This window comes from Aethalodelphis obliquidens, unplaced genomic scaffold (assembly GCF_003676395.1).
Source record: "Aethalodelphis obliquidens isolate GAN/ISIS:26980383/991018 unplaced genomic scaffold, ASM367639v1 scaffold5, whole genome shotgun sequence".
In the NCBI taxonomy this organism is placed as follows: domain Eukaryota; kingdom Metazoa; phylum Chordata; class Mammalia; order Artiodactyla; family Delphinidae; genus Aethalodelphis; species Aethalodelphis obliquidens.
This window is the reverse complement of record NW_020837949.1, coordinates 48,550,070-48,573,328: the sequence shown is the minus strand read 5'-3', so window position 1 is coordinate 48,573,328 and position 23,259 is coordinate 48,550,070. Positions and strand designations below refer to the sequence as shown.

At 51.0% G+C, this 23,259-nt stretch overlaps 3 protein-coding genes and 2 long non-coding RNA genes across 5 annotated transcripts in view; 2 read left to right on the top strand and 3 right to left on the bottom strand.

The window, feature by feature from the left end:
- Positions 1–9,286, bottom strand: part of HOXA3 (homeobox A3) — a 34,011-nt gene extending 24,725 nt beyond the window's left edge. The window contains exon 1 of the mRNA XM_027102329.1: positions 9,155–9,286. The gene's annotated coding sequence lies outside the window, so the exon portion shown is untranslated. The remainder of the gene's footprint in view (positions 1–9,154) is intronic.
- A 109-nt stretch (positions 9,287–9,395) lies between these two features.
- LOC113618304 (uncharacterized) lies at positions 9,396–16,452 on the top strand. The gene is made up of 3 exons (XR_003431960.1): positions 9,396–9,611; positions 14,836–15,021; positions 16,351–16,452. It is a non-coding gene; the product is annotated as an uncharacterized LOC113618304 (long non-coding RNA).
- HOXA5 (homeobox A5) lies at positions 10,125–13,328 on the bottom strand. Its single transcript, XM_027102334.1, has 2 exons — positions 12,145–13,328; positions 10,125–11,153 (listed from the first exon to the last, which is right to left on the bottom strand). The coding sequence occupies exons 1-2, from the start codon at positions 13,037–13,039 to the stop codon at positions 10,903–10,905; spliced, it is 1,146 nt and encodes a 381-aa protein (XP_026958135.1). The 5' UTR covers positions 13,040–13,328; the 3' UTR covers positions 10,125–10,902.
- Positions 13,227–17,006, bottom strand: HOXA6 (homeobox A6). The gene is made up of 2 exons (XM_027102342.1): positions 16,364–17,006; positions 13,227–14,995 (listed from the first exon to the last, which is right to left on the bottom strand). The coding sequence occupies exons 1-2, from the start codon at positions 16,803–16,805 to the stop codon at positions 14,736–14,738; spliced, it is 702 nt and encodes a 233-aa protein (XP_026958143.1). The 5' UTR covers positions 16,806–17,006; the 3' UTR covers positions 13,227–14,735.
- A 3,553-nt stretch (positions 17,007–20,559) lies between these two features.
- LOC113618303 (uncharacterized) lies at positions 20,560–21,537 on the top strand. The gene is made up of 2 exons (XR_003431959.1): positions 20,560–21,233; positions 21,478–21,537. It is a non-coding gene; the product is annotated as an uncharacterized LOC113618303 (long non-coding RNA).
- The last annotated feature ends 1,722 nt before the right edge of the window (positions 21,538–23,259 follow it).

Below are 23,259 nucleotides of genomic sequence, written 5' to 3'. Positions count from 1 at the left end.
CGGCCCCGCGCGCGCCCCGCCCAGTACCGCCACGTGACCCGCCCCCGCCAATGTGCGCGCCGCGCGCGCGGACCCGGATCAGGAAGCGCGCGGGCGGGTGATGGATGCTGCTGTCCGGCTCCAGGAGGAGGGAGGGAACTGGAGCTTTGGGCGTCCAAACCCCCAACTTTGAGTTCCGCTGGGAATTCAGGGCCCGCAGTCTTCTGGTCCTTTCGGATGCCCAGACCGAGCCCTTTGCGTGCCCTACTCTGGCCTAGGCCTCGGGGCAGACAGACGGCCGCGGCCCAGCGTTGACCTCGGGGCCCAGCTTGGCCTGGCGTCCTCAAGGGTTCGAGGCCGCCTGGGGGAGGGAATGGCGTCGGGACCAAGAGGGTATTCCGGTTTTTATCCTGGCCGGGGAATAAAACGAATGAGGCTAACAGACCGGTTTTCTCACCAGCTGATTCCCTTCCGCACATCATGCCCGCCGCGTCCGCGCCCAACGTCCCCAGTTTGAGAAGCCAGGCAGGAGCGAAAAGGGTGGGTGGGTGAGCAGCTGAGAGAAATCGGCCCCTGGATGTAAAGCAAGGCAATTCCAATACAACCGGATGAGCACTTTTCCTTTTTTCTTTCTTTTAGAAGCAGAAGATATTTGGTTTTTTACCTAAAAAAAAAAGCAAACAACCTTCCTAATAGCATCTCATTTGATGGAGGTGTCGATTCAGAATGAAACATGCCCCAGTGTAGTAGGTGCGATTGTGAGAAAGTGGCCCAAGGGTGGGGATGCATAAGAGCGATGATGCCGCCACAAAATCGAGCGTTGAGACCAACAACTTCCTACTTCAGAAAAATCTCCAAACAAAAACAAACTAAGGATAGCATAGGCACTGTGCCGAGGGGTCTTTTCCCGCTAAGAATTTTGTTTTGTCTTTTAGCTGTTGCTTTTCCAGGCTGTATCTGAGGCTAAAGTTATGTTTAAGGACGGTCTATAATTTCTGGATTGCTGAAAATTAGCATATTAATGATGTCAGTAGCTCTGGAAAGTGGGGAGAGAGGACTGTTGTCTGCCATTTGGTAATTGAAATTTGATGGGTAAACTAATTATGCCATTATTAACAAATAAATTACTTATTAATTCCACCTAATGTTGATCTTCAAAGTAAATACTGATGCCTTACTCGTTGTGTGTACTTTCCCTTTCCTTTTCTGAGTGACAGACATACCTAGATCCTCTACTTTTCAGCCTAGATTAAAGCAGTGCGTTTAACTAGCATAGTCACCATTCTAAAAACACTTTCATATTGGCACGTAAAGCAAGGATTTTTCAGCTGGTGTACCCTAGTTGATTTTTCAAAGAGCAATATAAACTGCCTTCTCACAACTGAGTCTGAAACGCAGGCAAGGAAAGTCATAGCCTAAGCCTGGAGACACTTCAAAACGAATGTGAATTCTATCTTCATTTATATCGGTTACTCATATGAGTTACTAAATGCTGGAATATATCCATTTGATGGATAGTCATTTAATGCTTAGCCACATAAAGCCCATTATGAGGTACTAATCTTTAAACTAATTTAGGGAAAGAGGTTAAAAAAGGGATCATGTTAGCTTTCTAACTGCAATCACCCTGAAGTGGTACAAAGAGGTTTTCCACATTGGATGTGTGTCTGTGAAGAGTGCTGTCCATTGACATGGCACACCCTGAAAATTTTTAAAAATGAAATCTAAGCCACAGACAGAAATCAACGCTGAGTGTAAATCTTTAGACATTCTCTCTAGACTCTCTAGCCTGTGATATAGCTGCCTAAACCAATATCTCTCTACAGCAAGAAAAAATAGTATATACATATGTGTACTACATAACATGAATAATATGTACATACATAAAGTAATTAGCAAAACTGGGCTCTCTAAGCTTCTGGGAAGAAAAAACATGACAAGGAAATTTTGCCTCCCTCCTCGTGTCATCAGACTAAGGTCTTAACCATGTCTGTTCAATATTATTTACAGACACTAAAACACAAAATTCATGTTGTTTAGCCTCAGAACCGTCTACCGAGTTTCTATTTTAAAGTATTAACGAGGCTCGGGCACTGTTTTGTATATGGTTAACCTAAACGAGTTAACTGCGCCTGTGTTTCATGTGGTTCTATTACTTTAGGAAGATGGGCTTACACAGAATCCCCCCAAGGCCTGTAACTTGTCTTTGTGGTTCGTATCATAAACACAAATGAAGCCAGGACCACCAAGTGTTATCTCACACACCGACATTTTGACATTTTACTGCAAGATTTATGGCTGTAATAAACAATCTCAGTACCTTTTCTGATCCTTCCACAATCTCTCTTCGCAAGCCATAGCATCATTCCATTGAATCAAATAATCTTTGGAAAAGCAAAACAAAGAAAACTCTTGCCTTCATATGCGATCCAAGACACCAAAGTAAAGCCAGGAAGAAACTAACTCAATAAGTAAATAAACTGAGGTTTACCAGCAGCGCCTTGTCCGAAAAAAGATGGGATGCCCTGAAATCGAGCAGAGAGGGAGTGTGCTAATCTTCGCACGCCAACTGGCTCCAGTCCCAAGCAGGGTGAAAGCGTTATCCTTTTCTTGGGAAACTGGTAAGCACATTTGCTCATTTCCACGTGCAGGGATAACATATATTCCCAACAAAAGCTTTCTTAAAGTCCCATTAAGTGAAATAACTTTTCATCATGTCCTCGAGTCCCAGATGGAGAAGGAGAGTGAAGGGAGTCCAAGGGAGAGGGAGGGCGAGAGGGGGGCAGTGTTTTGCAGCCTAGTTTGAATCTGATTTGAATCATTTTGAATATATTTGGAACAGCCTTCCCTCTTGAATGCAGCCCTGTCCCAAGTTTCAAAGTGACCGAACAGTGACACCGTGCGCATTTTGTTTCTTATTAATCTTACACATTGACAGTCTTTGTTAAATCACAAGGCGCGCCCTTCACCAGCCGACATTTTCATATTTGTTAGACGCGCTGACCTGAAGTTCACCTCGGCCTTGGACTTTGCGCCTCTAAAAGGTCTATACCATGTCTTTTAGAGAGTGGGTGCTTTGCCCAGGTCACTCCTTCTCAGGGAAAACCAAGGCGGGGGCAGCAAAGGAAATGTAAACGTTATGGAATGTATTGACTGTATTTGTCCTTTGTTCTCTAGAGCGAGAGTCCCCCAGACTGACTGTTCGCTGTCTGAAGCACGTCTCTGGAGGGCACGGGAGAAGGACTGAATTTCAAAATGCCTGATGGTGGCATTTGAGGGCTTCCCCCACCTACAGTCGGCATAGGATTTTAGAGAAGCAATACTTTATCAGCCATTTGACCAATTAACTGTTTGGGGGTAATTTCCTTATAGAAGTTTATACTAATGAACACAACCCAGGCATAAGGCATATGAAATTCATATCCGGATTAGACATGAATTTTAACCAGGATTGTGTGAGAGGCCTAAAGATTAAAATCCTCCAAATAAAGAAAGTAAGCACTCTAAAAGCAATAACTTCTGCAGGTACATTTTCTTTGAGTTGAAAAACTAGCTAAGAGGTGTCTGTGATTATTGAAGCTGACATGTTCCTAAGGTGTGGCGCGTTTTTAACCAATAACACAATAACAGGGTTTTCTCAAAGAGACGCATAATTGTCTTGGTGACTAATGGGGGGGGTTTCCGTTTTCTTCATTTCACTGGCCCAGATGTGGTGAAGTGTTCGCTGCTGTAACAGCAGTCACCACAGTTGTTCCTTTTCCTCTGTTCTCATCTGGCACACCCCCATTTGGCTTCAAGCTCTTGGCCAGAGTGAAAACTTTACACATTGCACAGTGAAAGCAACCTGACTACTTCCACAAAGGCAGTGTTTGGGAAATATTTGCTCTTACCCCTGAACATACCTGGCACCAGCAAATCTAATCAAGCAGACTATAGTGGGATGATCTTAAATGTCCCTGCAAGGGTCTACATTTTGAGTAGTTGAATTAGTTTATCTCTAAAATTAAAAGAAAAACCTAGAAAAAAATGTCATCTTTCTCTTCTCTGTTTCCCTACACGAATTACTTGAAGATCAATACACAGAAAAGGAAAATATGTCCCCCAGAAAATAGATGCTAACGGTACCAACACTTAACGTTAATATAGGTGCATGAAAAATAAAATATTGTTTAGCTCTCCAGTTGCAGTGCACACACAAGGCATGGTTCCAGTAGGCTTCCCTCACACACTATTCCCTTTCTTTTCTACTCTCCCGCCCTCCCTCCTTAGCTTGCTTCCCCTCTCCTTGGCTTTCATTCCAAATGTATTTTTAAAGAGTATTTTCTGGAGAATAGAAGTCTGTCACTGTGGTCTTGAGAAGAGGTCTGGCATTTGTGGATTCTACCTTCCTGCTTAAATGGCGTATTCTTTACAGTTTATTCACCCATAGATTGTAGCATTTCTCTTACATTCAGTGTAGGGTTCACAATAAACATAATGAAAAACTTTCAACAACAGGAATATTTTCCTGGTACCAATAAGCATCTTCTCACTGGTGGAGGGGGTAGAGGAATCCTGCCCCTTTCCGGAGGGTTTCCACTTCCTTTCTCCCCTTCCCAGCTCTTTGCATTTAGTGGGTGGCAGTTTCAGAAAAAGCATTCTGTCCTTGAAAATTGCAAAGGATACACTTTGCAAGAAGTGCCTGTGTTTGCCCTTGTTCTCACACACTTTAGGGATCATTAAAGGTACTAAAAAGGAAAAAAAACTGGCCAATCAAAATCACAGTTTTCAAATAAAGGAAGTTTCCTGCCCGATCTCTTTCCTTTGAAGGTATGATGGAACATTGGCAACTTGCTACATTATTTCTAAAGGTCCACTGATGAGTTTTGAGCTTTTTTATTTTGTGACAAACGCACAAACAGACTCCTGGTTCTCCAGCATCTAGGGTGTTGGTGCTTCAATAATCTATGCCTATTTACCTGCTGCTATTCCCTTAGAATGGGAGCGATAATTCAAGATGAAATACAGCATGTATTAGTCTTGAAAAGAGGAATTTTCTATCCTTTCCTTCGTAATTGAGGTCATTCAACCACTAGGGTTCACCTGGAGTCCATACCGTGATACACGCGTCACTCTGAGCCATTTTATCTTTTGTGCTGATAGTCAAGATCGAAGATCGCAACTCTAACATTGACATCAAACTCTGTCTGGGCAGATGACGAAGAGCGCTGCACAACGTAAACTTTTGACCCTCAACTTTTTGACCTGCAGTTACAACCACAAAGATACACAAAGCTGTGCCTCTTCTTTCAAGGGGAAGCCCCCCACCCCAGGAGCTCAGGGATGCCCTGCTTCTGCCACTGCCTTTTGGAGTAAGAGGGTGAATTGGATATTTTTGTGTGTTTGTGACTGTATTTCCTGTCAAGTCAGCCTCCTACCTCCTTTTGTCATCACTTAAATAGGAATGAGATTATTATAAAATCACTCATCATTACGTTTACAAGGAAAATTTGGAGTAGGAGGCTTTTGCGAGGGGAACCTCGTAAAAAGCGAAAGAAAAGAAAAGACGGGGAGAAAGCAGGCAATGGAAGTGGGAGACTTTTCCTTTATTTAAAAATAAAGACGCAGCCCTAATTGTTGGGAAAGCTGGCCCAGGCAGGAGAGTTGACTGTGAACTTGTACTAAAGCGTGCTCTGCTGGCGATTCCTAGGGTGTGCAGATTTATCTTCTCTGCATTTACTTAACCCGGCAGTGAACTGCACGGGCGTCATTTGTTAGGCGATGACAGACTTCACCTCCAGCAAGGGCTGCTTCACAAAATCGCAATAATTACCCAATAACCTTCATAACAAATATTATTATTGAAAAGACCGGTTTGTGGGGAAGGGAACTGGTGGGAGAAAGGCAGCTTTCTTTGCAAAAAAACGCCAAATAAAACCGTCCTAGTCAGATCTTTCGGTTCTGGGGTTTAGAGTGGCTAGGACTGTGGCTCCCCTCTCCTATGTGGGTGGGAGCCTAGGCAGACCCCCTCAGTCCTGTCTGGAAGCCCCGATTATAGTTTTGTCATTGTCTAGAAAGAAATTCTGCCTTAGAAGCCAAAGGGATGGCGCCCACAACGTTCTGCACTCTCCACGATGGGCAAACCTCAGACAGACTCCAGAGCGAAGGTGGGGGATAGCCTTTGCAGGGCATCTTTCAAGCTAAAAGGATTGTTTTCCTCTTTAATAGCCTATCTTTCAGGATGTAATTTGCTCTCCCCTCACTAGTTGTTTGGATATAATACTCTTCACATCTCAACAAATGAACGTGACTCCGTTTCTGGTAGAAAATTCTGTCTTGCTCTCCCAGAGCTGCCAACAATGAAGCGGGGGGAAAGAACAGGGGGGAAAAAAGGAATCTTGGCATAAGGTTGTGAAATTAGAGCATGGAAACCCTAACAAACCCCTAAGTAAGTGTGACCAGAAGCTTCCTATTATATTTATAGTTTAGGAAATATTGTCTCTTCAGCTTGTAGAAACAAACGGGGCCTGGCACATTTCGGATGCCTTCTCCTTTTACAAAGCTAGGAGCACAGACAAACACTTCTGCCACCAGCTGAGGCTAGATGTCTTCATAAAACCCTTAGTGACAGAGATTTTTTTTCCTAAGTAAGTTCCTCTGCAAAAGCAACCCAAAAGAACGCACGAGAAAAAAAAAACTTATCTACAAAATGAGCAGATAACCAGCCATCCTCCTCACTATGCTTCCTATGAAAATAGGAAGAGAGAAAAAAATTCCTCCAATAACGCTCACATAGGTCTGACTGGATGCTGTATTTTTTTAAAGTCAGTTAACCGCATGTGAGTTGGCCTGCCGTCTTAAACTCTAAAGTTTTATGATGATTACAACAGACAGAAATAAGCAAGCTGACAATATTTATAGCCTGTAATTTTTTTAATGCTTGGGAAAGATTCCCCCATATTGTGTGATGCTGATCCAAGAAACTTTCTGCCCATTCCCATACCCAGAGTGGGACGTGACCACAGAGGTGGTGTGGACACTTCTTCCAGGCATGTTACTCAAATGAACCTGCCAGCAGCTCTATCACTCTTTTTTTCTGCCACTAATTTTAGTCACCAAGAAGTCACTCAATCAAGATCACCAAATGAATAACTAAAATAAAACCTTAACCCAGTATTTTCCAGTAAAGAATCTGAAACTCAGAGCAGCAGAAGAAAGACTCCAGAATTCTCACAGACATCTAAAATAATAAAAGAGAACCCAAATAAAGTTTATATTCTGGTTGCCACTAAGATGCAGACACATCTTCCTGAGTGCTGAACTGCTCTCAGGAAATGCTCACTTTAACAGGTTACACAAAACGACCTCAGGGATTCGCCTTGCCACTATTCAAGAGGAGTGGGACTTGTGGGAGGGTTTTGATTTTTCAAAAAACTTCCCAGGTTTTGCTTTCTGAACCTCTGACTTTGGGGACATCTGTTGGACTTACGTTGAGTGTAAGTGGCCTCTGCACAATAAAGTTTGTGGAAATTCCAACTCTACACTTTAAATGTTTTCACTTTAAGGACTTACTAAATATCTTTACCAGTTAGCACTTGCAGAAAACCACCTAGCTAGCTCCTAAGGAGAAAAGCATTTGGAGACAGAAGATCCCATTTTTTGTTTCATTTCTGAGTTGGAGGATTTGGCTTAGTTCTTCATACAGGATGGGGGAACTCTGCTAGATCCCTTGTGGGTACCCATTCAGAGAAAGACCCCAGGGCAGGCCACAGGGTCCCCAGTCATGGCTTTGCCACTGAAGAATGTAGAGGGTTGGGGCCAGAAAGGGTGGCTGAGACCAAGCTGGAATTGTACCTAGGAAAAATCTATCTCACCCACTGGTGCAATATTGGGGACTGTTTTGGAAATCATAGATTATGTAAATTTCCTGGGATCAAACAGAAAGAGCAACTAACAAAAGAAAGGCGGAAATCTCCTACTGACAAACGACCTATTTCTTCCCTAAACTACCCTTTATGATGTGTGTGGAAAAACAACCTAATGGTCCTGGGGACTTTTAAGTTGGACATTGAAGACACCTCGATTTCCCCCCAAACTTTAGGGCACAGTTTGGAAGAAAGAATTTGCCTGTATATTGAGGGGGAATAAATTAATCTTTAGTGCTATCTAGGGAGATGCCTAAGTTGCCTTTTGAGGGCCCTGTGCATAGATTTTAAATTCTACAAAAGGAGAGGAAAAGGAAAGAAGAAGAAAGGCAAGGCAGAAGAAAAGAAAGCGCTGTAACGCCTTTCATTTAGCTTGGAGATTCAAAGACTAAAGTTAAATCCGGCCATAAAGTTTATTGCTTCAGACTCACAGGCTGGTGAGAACAGTCCCACCGAAATAAAAAGAACGTGCAGGCAAACAAGGTTCAGGGCCTGGTCCCTGGTGCGGGGGAGGGGGTGCTGAGCCCTCCCCCGCAAGGTGGGGACCCGCGGTCCCCAGCGTCCCGCAGGCGCCAGCGGCCTGGGCTCGGCCTGGCGACCCAGGGGCCCAGCCTAGAGGTGCCGCCCGCACCCGGCCGGCCTCTGCACCCTCGGGCTCTCCCGATCCAGCCTGCGACCCGGCCCCAAAGGCCGTCACCTCCGTTCAGTGCTGCCAAATGACCCCGGCCCGCGGAGACGTATTGCCACAGCCCCGTCAGAAATCCCGCCGGCGTCCGCCTCGGCCCTGCCCGGGCCTTTCTTTCAAACTCCCCAGCGCGCCCCAGCGCAGCGCGGCCTCGGCGCCCGCAGCCGGCGCCACCCCCCCACCCGGCTCCCAGCCCCCACCCAGGGCTCCGCAGACCCAGCAGAGCCCGGCCCTCCAGCCCGGGATGGGGGCGGCCCTGCCCGGTCTCCGCATGCAGGCCTACTCGCACACAAAAATCATCTTTCTGCACGCCGGCGAGAGCAGCGGAAGTCATTAACATCCGCGCTGGTGCAGCAATTAAAGTTAGGCCCAGGGATGCGGCGCGGCCACAGGCGCTCTGCACCGTGGTGCCTCCGAAAGCTGGCTCTTGGCGCTCCTAATTTGGGCAGAGGGAAAGCTTGCTCTCCCCTTTGGAATTCCGAGGCAACCTCAGAGTTATTGAACCAGAGAGAGAGAGAGAGAAAGATCCAGAAAGAAAGTTTTCAGAGTACAAATAAACTTGAAAGCGCTCAGGGGGCGAGCTTACCTTAACTCGGAGGGAGCCATTTTTTCAGAGTTTTGAGAAACTTGCGGTCTGGACACTTCTGGACCTAAAATTGACAATTTGAATGACCAGGTGGCACACGTAGCCTGCAAAAGAGTCAAATGGAGTCCAGCGTCAGTGAGATTATATGTTATGTGGTATATAATGTTGGATGTCAACTCCCCAAAACCATAAAACTTACTTTAATGGCCCCACGTGACGTTTTATAGCCAGTGAGCCGATCTGTCTGTGCTATGGATGATTTTACGATCTAATTCATAGACAAAACCCTATTCATTTGGCACCCAAATGTCATATAGCCGGAACTGAGGCTTATAAAGTTTACTGTTTTATAACTTTTTAAAGGAAAGACGGCATCAGTGTAAGCAGTCGGTAAATGTGCAAATCTCTAGTTGCGCTTTAGCTGCTCTGAGGAGTTTCCCAATCGAGCTAGGATGGGGTAAGTACCTTCGATTTGTAGCAAATTAATTATAGCAAAAGAAGCCAACTGGGTTCAGGAGGGCGAGGAGTGGGAAAGGGTGCCTGGCTGGGTTAAGGGCAGAGGGTCTGGGGGCCACAACTTGACATAGCAGCCTCTTCAGCAAGTGGAGGCCTAGGATGGCCTTAGGAGAGAAGCGGCATCTGTGTGGGCCCCCGAGGGCCGCTAACAAAGCCCTGGGCTTTTTCTCCTTTCTCTCTCTTCCTCTCTCTTTCGTACCCATCAAGTTAACCTGGTTTCCTCAGAGACGGGCAGGTTGGACTCAGGCTTTGCAACCACCTAAAGCTTTTCCACCTTCTGCCCTGAACTCTCTGATGGGCCAGTTAGGGAGGCCACGGGTCAGGGTGTTGGTCTGAGGTCCCCTTGCACAGGCAGACTGCTCAGGTAGCCTCAGACTCACTGCCTCCCAGCACTGGACAGACAGACAGAAGAGCAAACAGAGCCACTTGCTATTTGGCACAAACCAGACCAAGAGAACTTACAATAGAAAGTTTATTTTTTGTTTCCAGTCAGTATTTTTTCCTTAAAAACAAATACAAAAAAAAAAAAAAGCTGATCACAGTTTGCTTAAACAGCCAGACTTGGACAATATTTGTAACTTTGTTCACAAAAACATACATCACTGAAGCTGCGCTTATAAGAGCCACTTCCAGAGTTCGTGCAAAGGGTCCTACAAAGGCACGCAGGGACACACCGCTCAGAGTCACAGTTTTCATCACAGAGTCACTAGTCACTACACGTCGAACAAGTTAAGTTGTGTCTCATCAAGTCACCTCTACAACAGCATTAATTACACAAGGAATATAGGTAGTTTGAATAAAAATATCTTTAACAGCTTGGAGCTATTGAGACAGGAACACTTCCACTCACATGCACAGTTAAACAACTGGAGTGCAACACACAACATTGGCACTAAACGAGGTCGAAGGGGGACTTTTTTGTGTTTTTTTTCTCTTTTCTTTTTTTGTCATAGTTACTTCAAGTAACACAGCTTGCTTCATATAAATAAGTTAAAACATCTATATTTTTTTCAAGACAAAGCCATTCAGGACAAAGAAATGAAGAGAAAGCAGATCTACTTATACAGGCACTATAATGGCAATAAACAGGCTCATGATTAAAAGATGAATTAGGGCAACGAGAACAGGGCTTCTTCACAGAAGGAACACAAGGGAGTTTCAGAAAGTCACCTTAGGACTGACACTACGCGGGACCCGGCTAATACTGCTCAGTACTTTAAACGCTCAAATACTCAGGGGCGGAAGGCCCCTCCCGCCGCCGCCATGCTCATGCTTTTCAGCTTATTATCTTTTTTCCACTTCATTCTCCGGTTTTGGAACCAGATTTTAATTTGTCTCTCGGAGAGGCAAAGAGCATGTGCTATTTCAATCCTTCTTCGGCGGGTCAGGTAGCGGTTGAAGTGGAACTCCTTCTCCAGCTCCAGGGTCTGGTAGCGCGTGTAGGCCGTTCGGGCCCTTTTGCCTTCCGGGCCGCCTATGTTGTCTGCAACAGAAAAGTCAGCGGTTTAGCCACCCACTCCTCAGCCTCTGGCTACCAAAGTCCGCCAGCTGGACCAGCCAGGGTCCTGAACGGGGGAGAAAAGCTCAACAAGTCTCCCTCCTCACTCGCCCGCCCGCCCCTCCCGAATTTCCTTCCCTCTTCCTTTCTAGAGAGAAAACAATAAGATTTGGACTCTGGGAACAATCGGCCCATCCGAAGCTGGAGCCGCGTCCCGGACGATCCCCCGGCTTTCCCTCGCCCCTCTCTTGCCCTCTGGCCCTGCCCCTGGCGCCCTGAGGCGGGGCACAGCCCTCACAGGCTGCCCACCACCCAGAAACCCACCAAAGCAAGGCCCTTTTCTGTGCGCCCAAGTAGCCTCCAGATCACCCTCCCTTAAAGTTCCAGCCCCGCGAGCCGCCTCCTGTTCCAGCCTGCACGCTTGGGGCGCCTGCTTTCTTTTTCTTCCCTTTCCTTTCCTGCTCTCCCTCCTGCCCCCAAACTTCAGAATCCCGCCGGCTCTCGCCTCGATTATTCCCCCCACCAAGCCCCTTTTCGGGGACTCTAATTAGTAACGCTGTTTCCCCAGCGTAGCCCTCCTCATAAATTATCAGTCCTGACAAGCCCGATTCACGGCCCCTACTGCCATCCTCTACCTCTCTGCGCCCTGCTCGGCTGGCCTGACCCATGAGCGCGTTCCGAGGCGCTGGGGTTGGATATGTTTTTTTTTTCCTTTCCCCCCTTTTCAACGTCTAAACTTGGCTAGCCAGCGGCCCCTTTCCCCGCATTTGTGAGCGCTGGGCGCTGCAGAAAAGAGAAGGAGGAAGAAGGAAGGCAGGGGAAGGAGAACGGCGGGGAGAGGCTCCACAGGGCTGGGAGAGGCGAAACCAGGACAGTGACGGGGAGAGAGAGGGCGGTAAAGGAGAGTGTGGGGGGGGGGGAGGACCGAGAGCCGCGCCCCCGCGGCCGCGTGGATTTAGGAAAAGACTGGCTTTACCATGACTTATGTGCAGCTTGCGCATCCAGGGGTAGATCTGGGGTTGGGCGGGCGGCGCCGGGCTCGGCTCGCTCTGAGCGCTCGCCTGCTCGCTGCTGGCGGGGGCGTCCTCCTCGGCTCCGGACGCCGTGCCAACCCCCTCTCTGCTGCTGATGTGGGTGCTGCCGGCGTTGGCCGAGGCGCCGCTGGAGTTGCCCAGGGAGTTTTTCCCGCCGTGGTGGCTGTCGCTGCCGGGCGAAGGGGCCACGGCGGAGCAGGGCAGCGGGTCGGGCGGAGGCGAGTGCGTGGACGTGGCAGGCTGGCTGTACCTGGGCTCGGCGGGCGCCGCGCTGGCGCTGGCCGCGTAGCTGCGGGCGCGCTCCCCGGAGCCAAAGTGGCCGGAGCCCGAGCGGCCGACGCTGAGATCCATGCCATTGTAGCCGTAGCCGTACCTGCCGGAGTGCATGCTCGCCGAGTCCCTGAATTGCTCGCTCACGGAACTATGATCTCCATAATTATGCAACTGGTAGTCCGGGCCATTTGGATAGCGACCGCAAAATGAGTTTACAAAATAAGAGCTCATTTGTTTTTTGATATGTGTGCTTGATTTGTGGCTCGCGGTCGTTTGTGCGTCTATAGCACCCTTGCACAATTTATGATGAATTATGGAAATGACTGGGACATGTACTTGGTTCCCTCCTACGTAGGCACCCAAATATGGGGTACGACTTCGAATCACGTGCTTTTGTTGTCCAGTCGTAAATCCTGCCTGATGACCTCTAGAGGTAAACTCGGGCACTAATGGGGGAGTTGGGTGGAGGCGAGAGGAGTGGCGCGCGCGCCCCAGGCGCGTGCCCGCCACTCGCCGCCGTCGTTCAGTCGGACTCGAGCGCCACCCGCTGGAGGCAGGGCGCATCCCTCCGCTTCCGACCCGGGGCTGCAAGGGCCGGGGTCGAATTGAGGTTACAGCCCATTATGGCAAAATTATTGCATTTCCCTCGCAGTTCCATTAGGATGTACCAATTGTGAGGCCGTCAGCTGCCGATCGCGTGCCCGGCGAGGATGCAGAGGACTGAGGGGAGATGGTGACTTGGATTTTATTTACAACTTTATTTCCCTGCTGTGCAGCCCCTCTTATTTTTGTGTCGAGGTTGGGGTCGGTTCTGACCGTCGTGCCGGCAGCTCTGAAATTTGAAAATACAGATATCACCTTCGGGGAAGGGGGGGGAGGCCATTTAGCCCATTGGAGAAATAAATCCTACCCGCAGCAGCAGCTACAATTACGGCTCTGTTTTTGCGAGCGCATGAGGGACAGTGTCCCTGCCGCTCTTAAATGACAGGCGTCTATTAAAGATAGCTTTTGTGTAGCGTTTCTCCGAGGCGAGGTCAAATTCCATACACTTTTATAGCCGGAGTCGATTTTTCTTTCGTGTAAATATGGTTTTCGTGTCATTAGTTTGCTATTTGATTTGCTATAAGTATCCAGCCTGGAGAGTCTTCACCACCGGGTCACTTTCCTCGAGCCAACCGGGCCCCAAGTCGGAGGGTTCTCGGTGAACCCAGCGAGTGGGCCCAGGCTCCCCGCAGCCACAGAAGCTGCTTGGGCCTGGGGATTCGTGGGCCGAGTTATTAGGGTCTTGCTTAGACCTCCAGAAGTAAAATGAGGACGCTAATGAAAGCATTTTGTGGCAGTGCCTAGTACCTCCGTAGTTATCTTCCTGGGTTCTGAAAGACGAAAGTAAATCACAAATATAGCTTAAAGTTGGGTGTGGGGGGAGGTGTCCCCGCTGGAGAGGTCAGGCGTCTCAGGCGCCCCTGGCACATTTGGAAACCAGGACTCTTGCCGCTCCCATAGCCCTGGGCTGCATCCTTAGGTCCTGAGAGCTGTTGTGGTGGTAGCGCCGGCCCTGTTGGAGGCGGGGAGCCGGAATCCGGAGCTCGGGGAGCCCAGTCATTCCCAGGGCTGCAAGATTCCACCCGCGCCCAGGTTGGCTCGGCTGGGCTGAGGCTGCTTCTCTTCCAAGGACGGTTGCGCGCTGGGCCGAGAGACAAGGCTCTCTCGGGCCCCCTTTGTTCCTCGCGCTTCTTCCTTTCTGGGGGCGGCCTGGGAGGCCTCGGCAGAGCTGGGGCCCCAGACTTTAGGCTCCCTCTTCCCAGTGGCCGGAGTTGATTTGGTGATGCCCTCCGGGACTTGGTGGCGAGGAACCGAGGCGGAAACGCCCAGACACCAAAGGGGGCTCGGCACCGGGTTCTTTCCTCTCCAGCAACCCCGGGACCCGAGCTCAGGGACGTGCAGAGGCGCTAACACAAGAGCCGGGAACCGATTGGGGCGCGCCCTGAGACCCGGAGCGGGCTTGGGCAGGCTTGGAGAGCGGGATTGCGTGTGCAGTGCGCCTCGCTCTACCGCTGGGATTGGCTGTGTGTGAGGTGTTTTTTTTTTTTTTTTTCTTGTAAGAAATAAATGCTCAGACGTTTGCAAAGCGCCGGGCTCCCCTGAAGCTGCGAAAGCCCCCCGGATGGGAGCAGGCGGGAAGAAAAGTTGGGGAGTAGGCGAAGGCAAGGGGGCAAAGCCGAGGGAGGTTGCGGCGCGGGCCTGGTCCCTGCCCAGGCGTCTACTCGCCCGCTTTTGCCTCAGCGTCCTCCCCGCTGGGTTGTGTGGAATTGATGAGTTTATTTTCCTTTTTCCACTTCATGCGGCGGTTCTGGAACCAGATCTTGATCTGGCGCTCGGTGAGGCAGAGCGCGTTGGCGATCTCGATGCGGCGGCGCCGCGTCAGGTAGCGGTTGAAGTGGAACTCCTTCTCCAGCTCCAGCGTCTGGTAGCGCGTGTAGGTCTGGCGGCCTCGGCGCCCGTGACTCCCGTACACAGCACCTGCGGTCAGAAATGGCCGGGCGCCGGTAAGCCAGGATCCGGGCAGCCAGACCAGTCAGCCCCGCGCCCCACGCCCCCGTCTCGGGGCTGAAAACCACCCGTCTCTCCCACAATGTCTGGGGCCGAAAGCGGGCTGGATGGGAGAAGATTATTTCATATTAAGCGAGATGTGTTCCACCTAAAACGACTTGGGGTGGGAAATTATTGTTTTTGAAAAATCTGCTCTGTAAAAAAAAATTACAAGCAAAAGAATAGAACAGCATTCTTAGATCGGGGTACCTAAGCCTGTTTTGTGGGAGTAGAGTGTGTGTGTCTGGGAATGGTGGGTATGGAACCCTGTGGGTAGGGTAGACGCTCCGAATTCACACACGGACCTCTGTGAAGATGTTACTGTGGCCAGCCATGTCAGGACACAATATGCTTTTTTAAAAAAATTTAAATGGTGAGCCCTCTCAAATCTTTGCAAATGCCTTCCAATTGTCTGGCCCTTCTGAGAAACGCAGAGCTCTTGAAAACACAAGTGGATTTTAAAGCAAAAGACTGTAAGTTGAAAAATCCGCACTAGCCTCTGTCCTTCTCCAAGGATTCCCTGTAGATTTTTTGGAAACCAGGAGCAAAGAGATGGAGCTATGGGCCACCTGGGGTTTCTGGAATGAAGGACTGTGATGGGCTATCTGTTCTAGTGCCAAAGGAACCCATGGGTGGGGGGCTCCCCCAAAGCTGGGTGTATGAGACACAGGCAGGGCCTCAGAAGGAGGCAGAAGTTGGCTGTGAGTGAACAGTTGAGTGGAAGGGGGAGGGGAGGGAGGAGAGAGAGGAAAAATCCTGAGGCTGGGGATGTGGCCCTCCAAGGCTTTGGGGAGACACTGCAAGGGGCCAAATGAGGGCCTTTATCTAGATGCGTTTCTGAAGGGCAGAAAGGTGAGGGGGTTGGGAGGGAAAGGGGAGTTCTCAGAATGGGTGCAGAAGGCCATCACGGCTTGGGGATCTGAGCAGGGTGTTACCAGCGTGCAGTGAGGGCAGGCGCTCTCTCCCATCCAGCCTTGCTCTCTCTTCAGGTTGCCCCTGTCACTGGGTCTCACATAGCATGGCAGTGAGCCCCCCACACGCTCCCTAAGTTGTCACCTTACATGGACACTAGTGCCCCGCCTTCATGCTGCCACAGCCTGATTGCCCCATTGGGAATGGGTTGCATTTTTTATTTTTTGAAATCTCTTTTTAAAAACCCAAAGAAACTTTGTTCATTCTTTCCTCCTTTCTTTCTATTTCCTCTTTCTACTCTCTCTGTCTCCTCCTTCCTTCCTTCTTTCCCTGCCTCCTTCCCCCTCTCCCTCCACTCTCTTGAGGGGCTGCAGGGAAACACCTTACCCGCGCAGGAGTTCATCCGCTGCATCCAGGGGTAAACAGGACTCGTGTACTTCCGGTCGGTGCCTTCGTCATGGAGGGCTTTGCCCGGCACGCTGTTGCTGTCGGGTTTGTACTGCTGCTCGGGAGAAAAGTGCAGGTAGTCCCCGGGGCCCCTTTGCTTGCCACTGCCCGAGGGCGAGGCACCACTGAGGTCCTTATCAGAATAGAAACATGAGGCCCCGTACTCGTAGGACGCCCGGTTGCAGGCCAGGACCGAGTTGGACTGTTGGTAGAAACAAGGTGAGGTGTACGTCTTGTCCGGGATGCTCGACGCCCCGTACGAGGCCGGGAAGGGCCTCAGCGCGTCATAGCCGGCCGGGTAGAGGGGCAGCTGGCCCAAGAAGGAGTCCTGGCCGCTGGGCAGGCTCCCGGGGAAAGTGGGATTCACAAAATAGGAACTCATTTGCGCGCCCCTCTGCAGGACTGTGATTTGTTGTGTATTAGTACATCTGGCTATAACTATTAGTAGTCATCGAACTGGTTTGTTTCTGGATGGCCGAACGCCAAAAGCGACAGCAGCAAATCGCACCAGCTGACGCGGCGGCGGCCAATGGGAGCGAGCGCCGGAGCCCGCTCCCCGGGGACCGCGGCGACCGAGGCAGCAAAGTTACAAACAGCCCCCAGCCCGCCCGCCCGCCGCCCGCCCGCCGCCCGCCCGGCAGATTAATGGGCGCGCACAGCCAGCCGGCCCGGCTCTCTTCCCGAAAGCCGGTGGCGGGCGAGGCCTGGGCAGGGGCGTGCGGCTCGGGCCGGGGTAGGGGCACCCGCGTCCGGGTTGATGCAAAGACCTGGCCAGGCCCGCTCTTTCCTCCCCCCACCACCCCCCTTTTGCGTTGTTGGATTTTGCTGGGTTTTCTCTCCAAACAGGAAACCTGACAGCCCCGCGCAGGGAGGGGCGGTGACGAGGATGTCTTTGCTCCGGGCCGGCCTGCCCTCCCGGCAGGGCCCTGAGTTTGCCCCTCCCCCTGCACTCCCCTACCCGTGGGTGCGGGTTCCGGAGCTGGAGAAGGGCTCTGAGAAACCAGGCCTTCACCCCTGCTCCTCACTCCTGCGCCTTAGGGATCGATGCATCACCTCCTCCTCTCCTTCCCCACTCCCACCAAGGGCCTGGGCCTCGCCGCCAAGGAGAAAGGCTCACCTCGAGCTGACCAGGACCAGGACGAGGCTAGTCTCTAACCCCGCAGGCCCCCTACTCCCACATACAACACGTCTCCTTTGAGTCTCCAGGGGCCTCCTTCCAATGGCCAGCGATTGCCTGGCCTCAAAGCACCCCTCACAAGCTGTGAGCCCCGCTCCTGCTGCCTCTGAGCCCAGGAACCGAGAGGTCAGAAACCACTGGTTTCAACAAGAAAGGGACCTACAGAGGAGTGGTTGTGAGACTGAGCTCCGAAGCCAGCCCTGGGACCTGCTCCCCTTGCCCAAGCTCAACTCGCCAGACTCTCCCTCTGCCTGCCACCCTGATAGCTCAGAGACGAGACAGATCCAGATGTGGAGTCTCTGTCCTCATTTCAGAGGTGCTGGTGACCCAGGGTCCCTGGCCCAGCCGGGCACAGAGGGCAGCTCCGCGGGCCCAAGGCCGCGGGAATGATGGATGTGCTTGGCTTCTGGGTCACCTGTCCATGGGCTCTGTCCTGGGATGTCCCTTTTCCTGCCCTTTCTGGGACATTTTGGGGGACCTGCCACCCACAGTTGCTCCAGGACCAGAAACAGTTTGTCTCACCAGCTCCAGAAATTCTCTGAATTGCTTTTACTGCAGCCCCAGGCCTGGCCTTCCCCAAACAGGACAGGAAAATCCTGTCCTGGGCTGCGCTCTCTTGCCTGAGGTGTTCCTTTGAGATAGTTGACTTTTATAGCACGTGGATCAATCTCATTTTGTAAATGTGATATCTTTCCAATGGCATTTTTACAACTGTATTTGTTAGGCTTGTAAAACCCCTTGAATTATCTTTAAAATGCTCAGTTCTCTGGAGCCTGAAGAACGATTTATTTATGTGATTTGGTTGAATTTCCAGAGGGTGTTTATATGATCTGTAAAACTGGCGAATGCAGGCTGATGGGGTTCAGGACTTGGGGGGGTGTGGCAAGGCCCCCCTAGGAATCTGGCAACGACTTCCTTAATCTCTTCCTTGCTTTTCGATTTCTCCCCTCACTTCCCCCAAGGAGAAAACATTGGGAAAGGACTGGGCTATGACTGGCCTCTCCAGAGACTGTGGTGCATCCTCGAAATCGGCTGCTGCCCACCCAGTGGGGGCTGCACCCAGAAGCCTTCTGACTGTGCCCCAATCAGTCGAAGCTGGGAAGGTTTCTTCTTTGCATATAAAAATAAGGGCCTGGCAGGAGAGGACGTAATTTTAAATTGTCCTCGAATTTCTTTAGGGAAAGGATCTGATAGGTGAAAATGAAAACTCAAGAGTTAAAAATTAAAAAGGGATTTACAAAAAAGTTGTGTTAGAAGAGAATCATGTTTGAGTTGTTGTTTCTTTAACAAGACCATCAGATGATGGTGATTTCAAGCAAGTTATTATCATGTAAGATGAAAATGATCATTTGGAGATGTTGATAAATGTTTACATTCATAATTTCTGCTTCATTCCTCCAGGTCCCACACGGTGTTGGGGCTGGTGGCAGTTTACTACTGTTATTAGTATTTGTTATGGTTTGACCCGGATTCTCGATTTAATCATCGTCCCAGTCAACGAAAGAATTTGATTTCTCAGCTAAGAGTCAAAAAACAGTATATTTCTAGCTTCTATAGAAACTAAGATGGAAAAAATATATTAAACTGAAATCTCTACGTGTTAGCCAAGGCTGGTACATATCACGTTGACAGCCGTCCAGTTTATTTCTCCAAGCAGCATTAGGTGCATATATATATATGTATGAATATATATATATGTGTGTGTGTATATATATGTATGAATATATATATATACATACATATATATATATGTGAAGAGAGAGAGCGCGCCATTCACGCAAGAATAGAAGCCCCAGACTCTGGAGGGAGCCTCTCCTGGGATGGTGAGAATGGCCACCAGGACTCTTTTCTAGGTCAAAGCCACACAGAAAGTGCACTCACCTTTCAGCTGCTCTTCGAGGGGGACGGGATGGCAAGCAGAGCCTTACAATTCACCCTTTCCCGGGGCTGCCCACTGAGCTCCTCGACCTCCGCCGGTCTGGCGAGAGGCCTGCTGGGGGGTTCCTTGAAGGCCACTGCGTCCGTCGGGACCGCTAGCCCAGGCCAGAGCCCATAGCACACAGGTGCGGCCTCTGCCTGTCACAGGCCTTCGCTTGGAGCCAAAGCCCGCCTTCCTTGCCATAGCCAATCCTCCTCAGGGCCAGCCAGGCCTGCAGGCCTCAGGACTACGAGTGCTATCTCCGATTTCAAAATCCCACAGCGGACGCGTTTCCCGAACCAGTGTGCGCCCCCGGGGCGCCTTGGGACGCGCAGTTTGGAGAGAAGCAGCCATGACGTGCCAGACGGCCTGTGCAACCAGTCTCCATGGTGCTGGGGTGGCGGCAGGACTCGAGTCTAGTCGGGCGTCCAGCTCCGGTCAGGGGTGGCCAAGGCGGGGGAGGTTCCCGGCCAGTCAGGCCCTGGGAGGCCGCCCCTGAGGTCCTCCCTCGCCCCCCTCTCCTCGGGCTGCTTGGGAACCTCTGAGGGGCCCGCGCAGCAGTCGCGCCAGGCTGCACGACTCGGGGCTGCGGCTGGCGTCGGTTCCGGCGACGGCCACAGCGTGGCAGCAGCGAGCGCCCGGCGCGGTCGCAATAAATAATCTGCTCGCGGCAGCCGCAGTCAAGCAGCTCACGGCCCCGCGATGCAAATGCGCCTTTATCCGCCCCAGCGCACCCCCCAGCGCGGGTGGACGTTCCCGACGTCCACAGGCCCTTATAAATTGTAGAGTGCATACCAAGGTATCATCTTAAGGTGGGGAAACAACAACAACCAAAACCAAAAAGCAAACAAAAAGAACTCCCAGAACCTCAGGTTCATTTCTGGTCGCTGTCCCAGGAAGCTCCCGGGACAAATCTGATCGAGGTACACCCAGGTCAAATTGGGTCTGTGCCACCGCTCTTCGTCAAGCCCACGCCCGCGGCACCCTCCGCGCCTCCTCCCAGGCGGCTGCACAGTCCTCCCCCGGCTCTCGGAGATGGGCAGCGCGCGGTCGCCAGCCAGCCCGCTGCGCCGAGGTGGCTGTGGCTGGGAGGAGGTCCCCTATCGCCCAGACTCGGTTTGCGTCCTTCCTTCAACCTTGGCTGCGGGCCCCTGCCACTCGCAATAACACCACCACATCCTCTGCACCGAAACTTCCCGCCAAGCAACACCCAGCCAATTAACCCCATCCTCTCCTCCAACACAGAATTCCACCCACGAACCTATTCCCTCTCCCCGCGCTTCAGACACCTCTCTCATCGGAAAACCGCGTGAAGGGAAGCAGGCACTCAGCAGAGGACCCTGGCTGAATTAGTAAGTTTTTGTTTGTTTTTTTCCCTCAGTCTACTTTTCTCTCCAGAAACCAGTTCCCACGGAATAGAAGGTGCTGTGTTGATGCTGATAAAACCCCTGTCGATGAATTCACTTTGCCCCCGCCTCTTACCAGCTTCCCAGGTCGGGAACTGTCTCCAGTTATTGGGGGATTCAATCCTGCCAATTGGGTTATAAAAAAAAAAAAAATCCAAACCCGGGAGGCTGGCAGGGAATGCAGGGTGCAGGGCCACTTCCTTTTGGGCTCTGCGAGGTCGCCGAGGAAGGGGAGAAAGAAAACCTCAGTGTTCCTGCCCCGTGCCAGGGCGCTGTGCCACAGAAGGAAAGCAGGCATTCACTGCCACGGTGAGCCCGAAAGAGGAGAGGGAGGGAGGGTGTGTGTGAGTGTGTGTGTGTGTGTGTGTGTGTGTGTGTTGGCGAGTGCGGGCTGTAGTGTGTGATGGAGGCGCGTGTGTGAACGGGTGAGTGGGTGGGTGAGGGTGAGTATGCCCCTCTTCAGAGCCGCCCTGGGTGCCCCCTCCCACTGCCGCCGGTGCCGGCTACCGTCTCACAACCTTTGCTCCTGTCTCCCCACACGTCTCACCTGCAGATGGCGGTTCCCAGAAGCTCCTGCCCCTCTGACAGCTGTCGCCTGGGCAGCCCGGGGAGACGAATTGTCCTCTTTCCTGGTGCTAGAGGACGCAGGAAATTAGCCAGGTTGCGAGTTGCAAAGCGGCCGCGGCGGCGCCGGGAACTGGACGAGCCCCACCTCCAGCGGGAGCGGCCGGGCCGGGCCGGGCCGGGGCCTCGTCTCGCTCGCCATCGCCGGACAAAGCACAGCCGAGCCGGGCTGGAAGGCAGAGCGCCGAAGCAGGCAGGACGGAGCGGAGGAAAAGAATGCGGCTCTATTCTCGCAAGGGAAATTATAAAAAAGTTCATGTTCACGGTTCCCATCCACATGACCGACAGCGGCCAATGGAAGGGCCGAACAACTCATAAAGTTGTATTGCAAAGTTGTAAATTTTCATAAACAACAACGGATTTATGACCCTTTTCCCATCACTAAGAGGAGGCAGCTCTTACACCGGCGCCATCTTACCACCGAGGCCGCCCCGACTTGGGGCCGCAGGTTTTACAGACCCAGTTGGGCCGGGGTTTATTAAGAGTAATAAGAAGTGGGCCCAACCCAAGCAGGAGACAGGAGTCGAGGTCTTCGCCCGCCGAGCTCACCCTGTTCTGCGCTGTCCCCACCACCCCTCGCCCCTTCCCCAGCCCCTCAATCCTTCTCATCCAGACGCCCGCGCCAAAGTTTCGAAGCCGGGTTTGCGGCCCCTGCCCCTTCCCATACCCCTCAGCTTCAGTGCTGGGCCCTGGGGCGCCCTCGCTTTGCCTGAATGTGGGCTTGGGGTCTATATCAGAGGCCCTGAATCCCGCGTCCTACCCTGGGGTCGGGTTCAGGGCTCGTGGAAAATTCGGAATCAATTGTAGGGTAATACCCCTTTCCAAGCCCGCCCTATAGCCTTATAGGAAAGGGTGGATTTGGGATTCTCTCATGGAATTTATGGAGGTTTTGGGGGAGGTTCATAGAATATAATGTATCAATCGAAGATTCCATTTTCAAGGGATCTGGAAGATGTTTGCACACACATGCAAACCGGACAAAAATCTCCACACAGAGAAATGCACATATACAATTATGGACACACAGAAACGCATGCGCCCAATTATGGACGAAGAAATACCTGCAATTGTTTACACACAAAAACACCTGCACTCAACTATGGACAAAGAAATACATACAATTATGGACTCAAAAATACACAGAAATACACATGCAAAAAGAGGTACACACACCTATATGAATCTACACATAAAAAGTCCACGTGAAAAGGGATTCGAGGTGTATACACCAATACGTGACACCCAGCACATAGACCCTATTCTTTCTTCCATTTTTGCTGTCTCAAAGACCCTTTGGCCACATAGACACAGCCAGGGCTTGCTCTCCACTCATGCTCACCCTCTCGTCCCCAGGCCCCCTCCCCCCTAGATAAAGCGGTCCACATTTCTTTGTCATCGAGCATCTTTATTTTTCTGTTACATAAAACACTGTTCACTGGGCAAGACAGGAAGTGTACCTTCCTGTTCCTGGAAGCCCAGGCTAGAGCCAAGAGGGATGAGGGGGACACAGGACAACACAGGAGATGGAGGGCGCTGGGGAGGGCTGCCCTCCCCACACGCTATGGAGTTGGGTCAAGACAACACACCATGCTACAAAGTCACCCCATTAACACATCCTTCCCAAGTCAGGACATTGCCTTACAAATGAGCTCCAAGACTATATAAATGACAAAAAAAATCTTGTTCAAATATACAATATTTGCTATTGTAG

Coding starts and splice junctions, on each gene's coding strand:
- HOXA5 (XM_027102334.1), bottom strand. CDS start 13,039: ATGCGCCCTGCCTCCAGCGGGTGGCGCTCGAGTCCGACTGAACGACGG. Junction 11,154..12,144: donor CAAGCTGCACATAAGTCATG/GTAAAGCCAGTC, acceptor TTTCTGTTGCAG/ACAACATAGGCGGCCCGGAA.
- HOXA6 (XM_027102342.1), bottom strand. CDS start 16,805: ATGAGTTCCTATTTTGTGAATCCCACTTTCCCCGGGAGCCTGCCCAGC. Junction 14,996..16,363: donor GCGGATGAACTCCTGCGCGG/GTAAGGTGTTTC, acceptor TTCTGACCGCAG/GTGCTGTGTACGGGAGTCAC.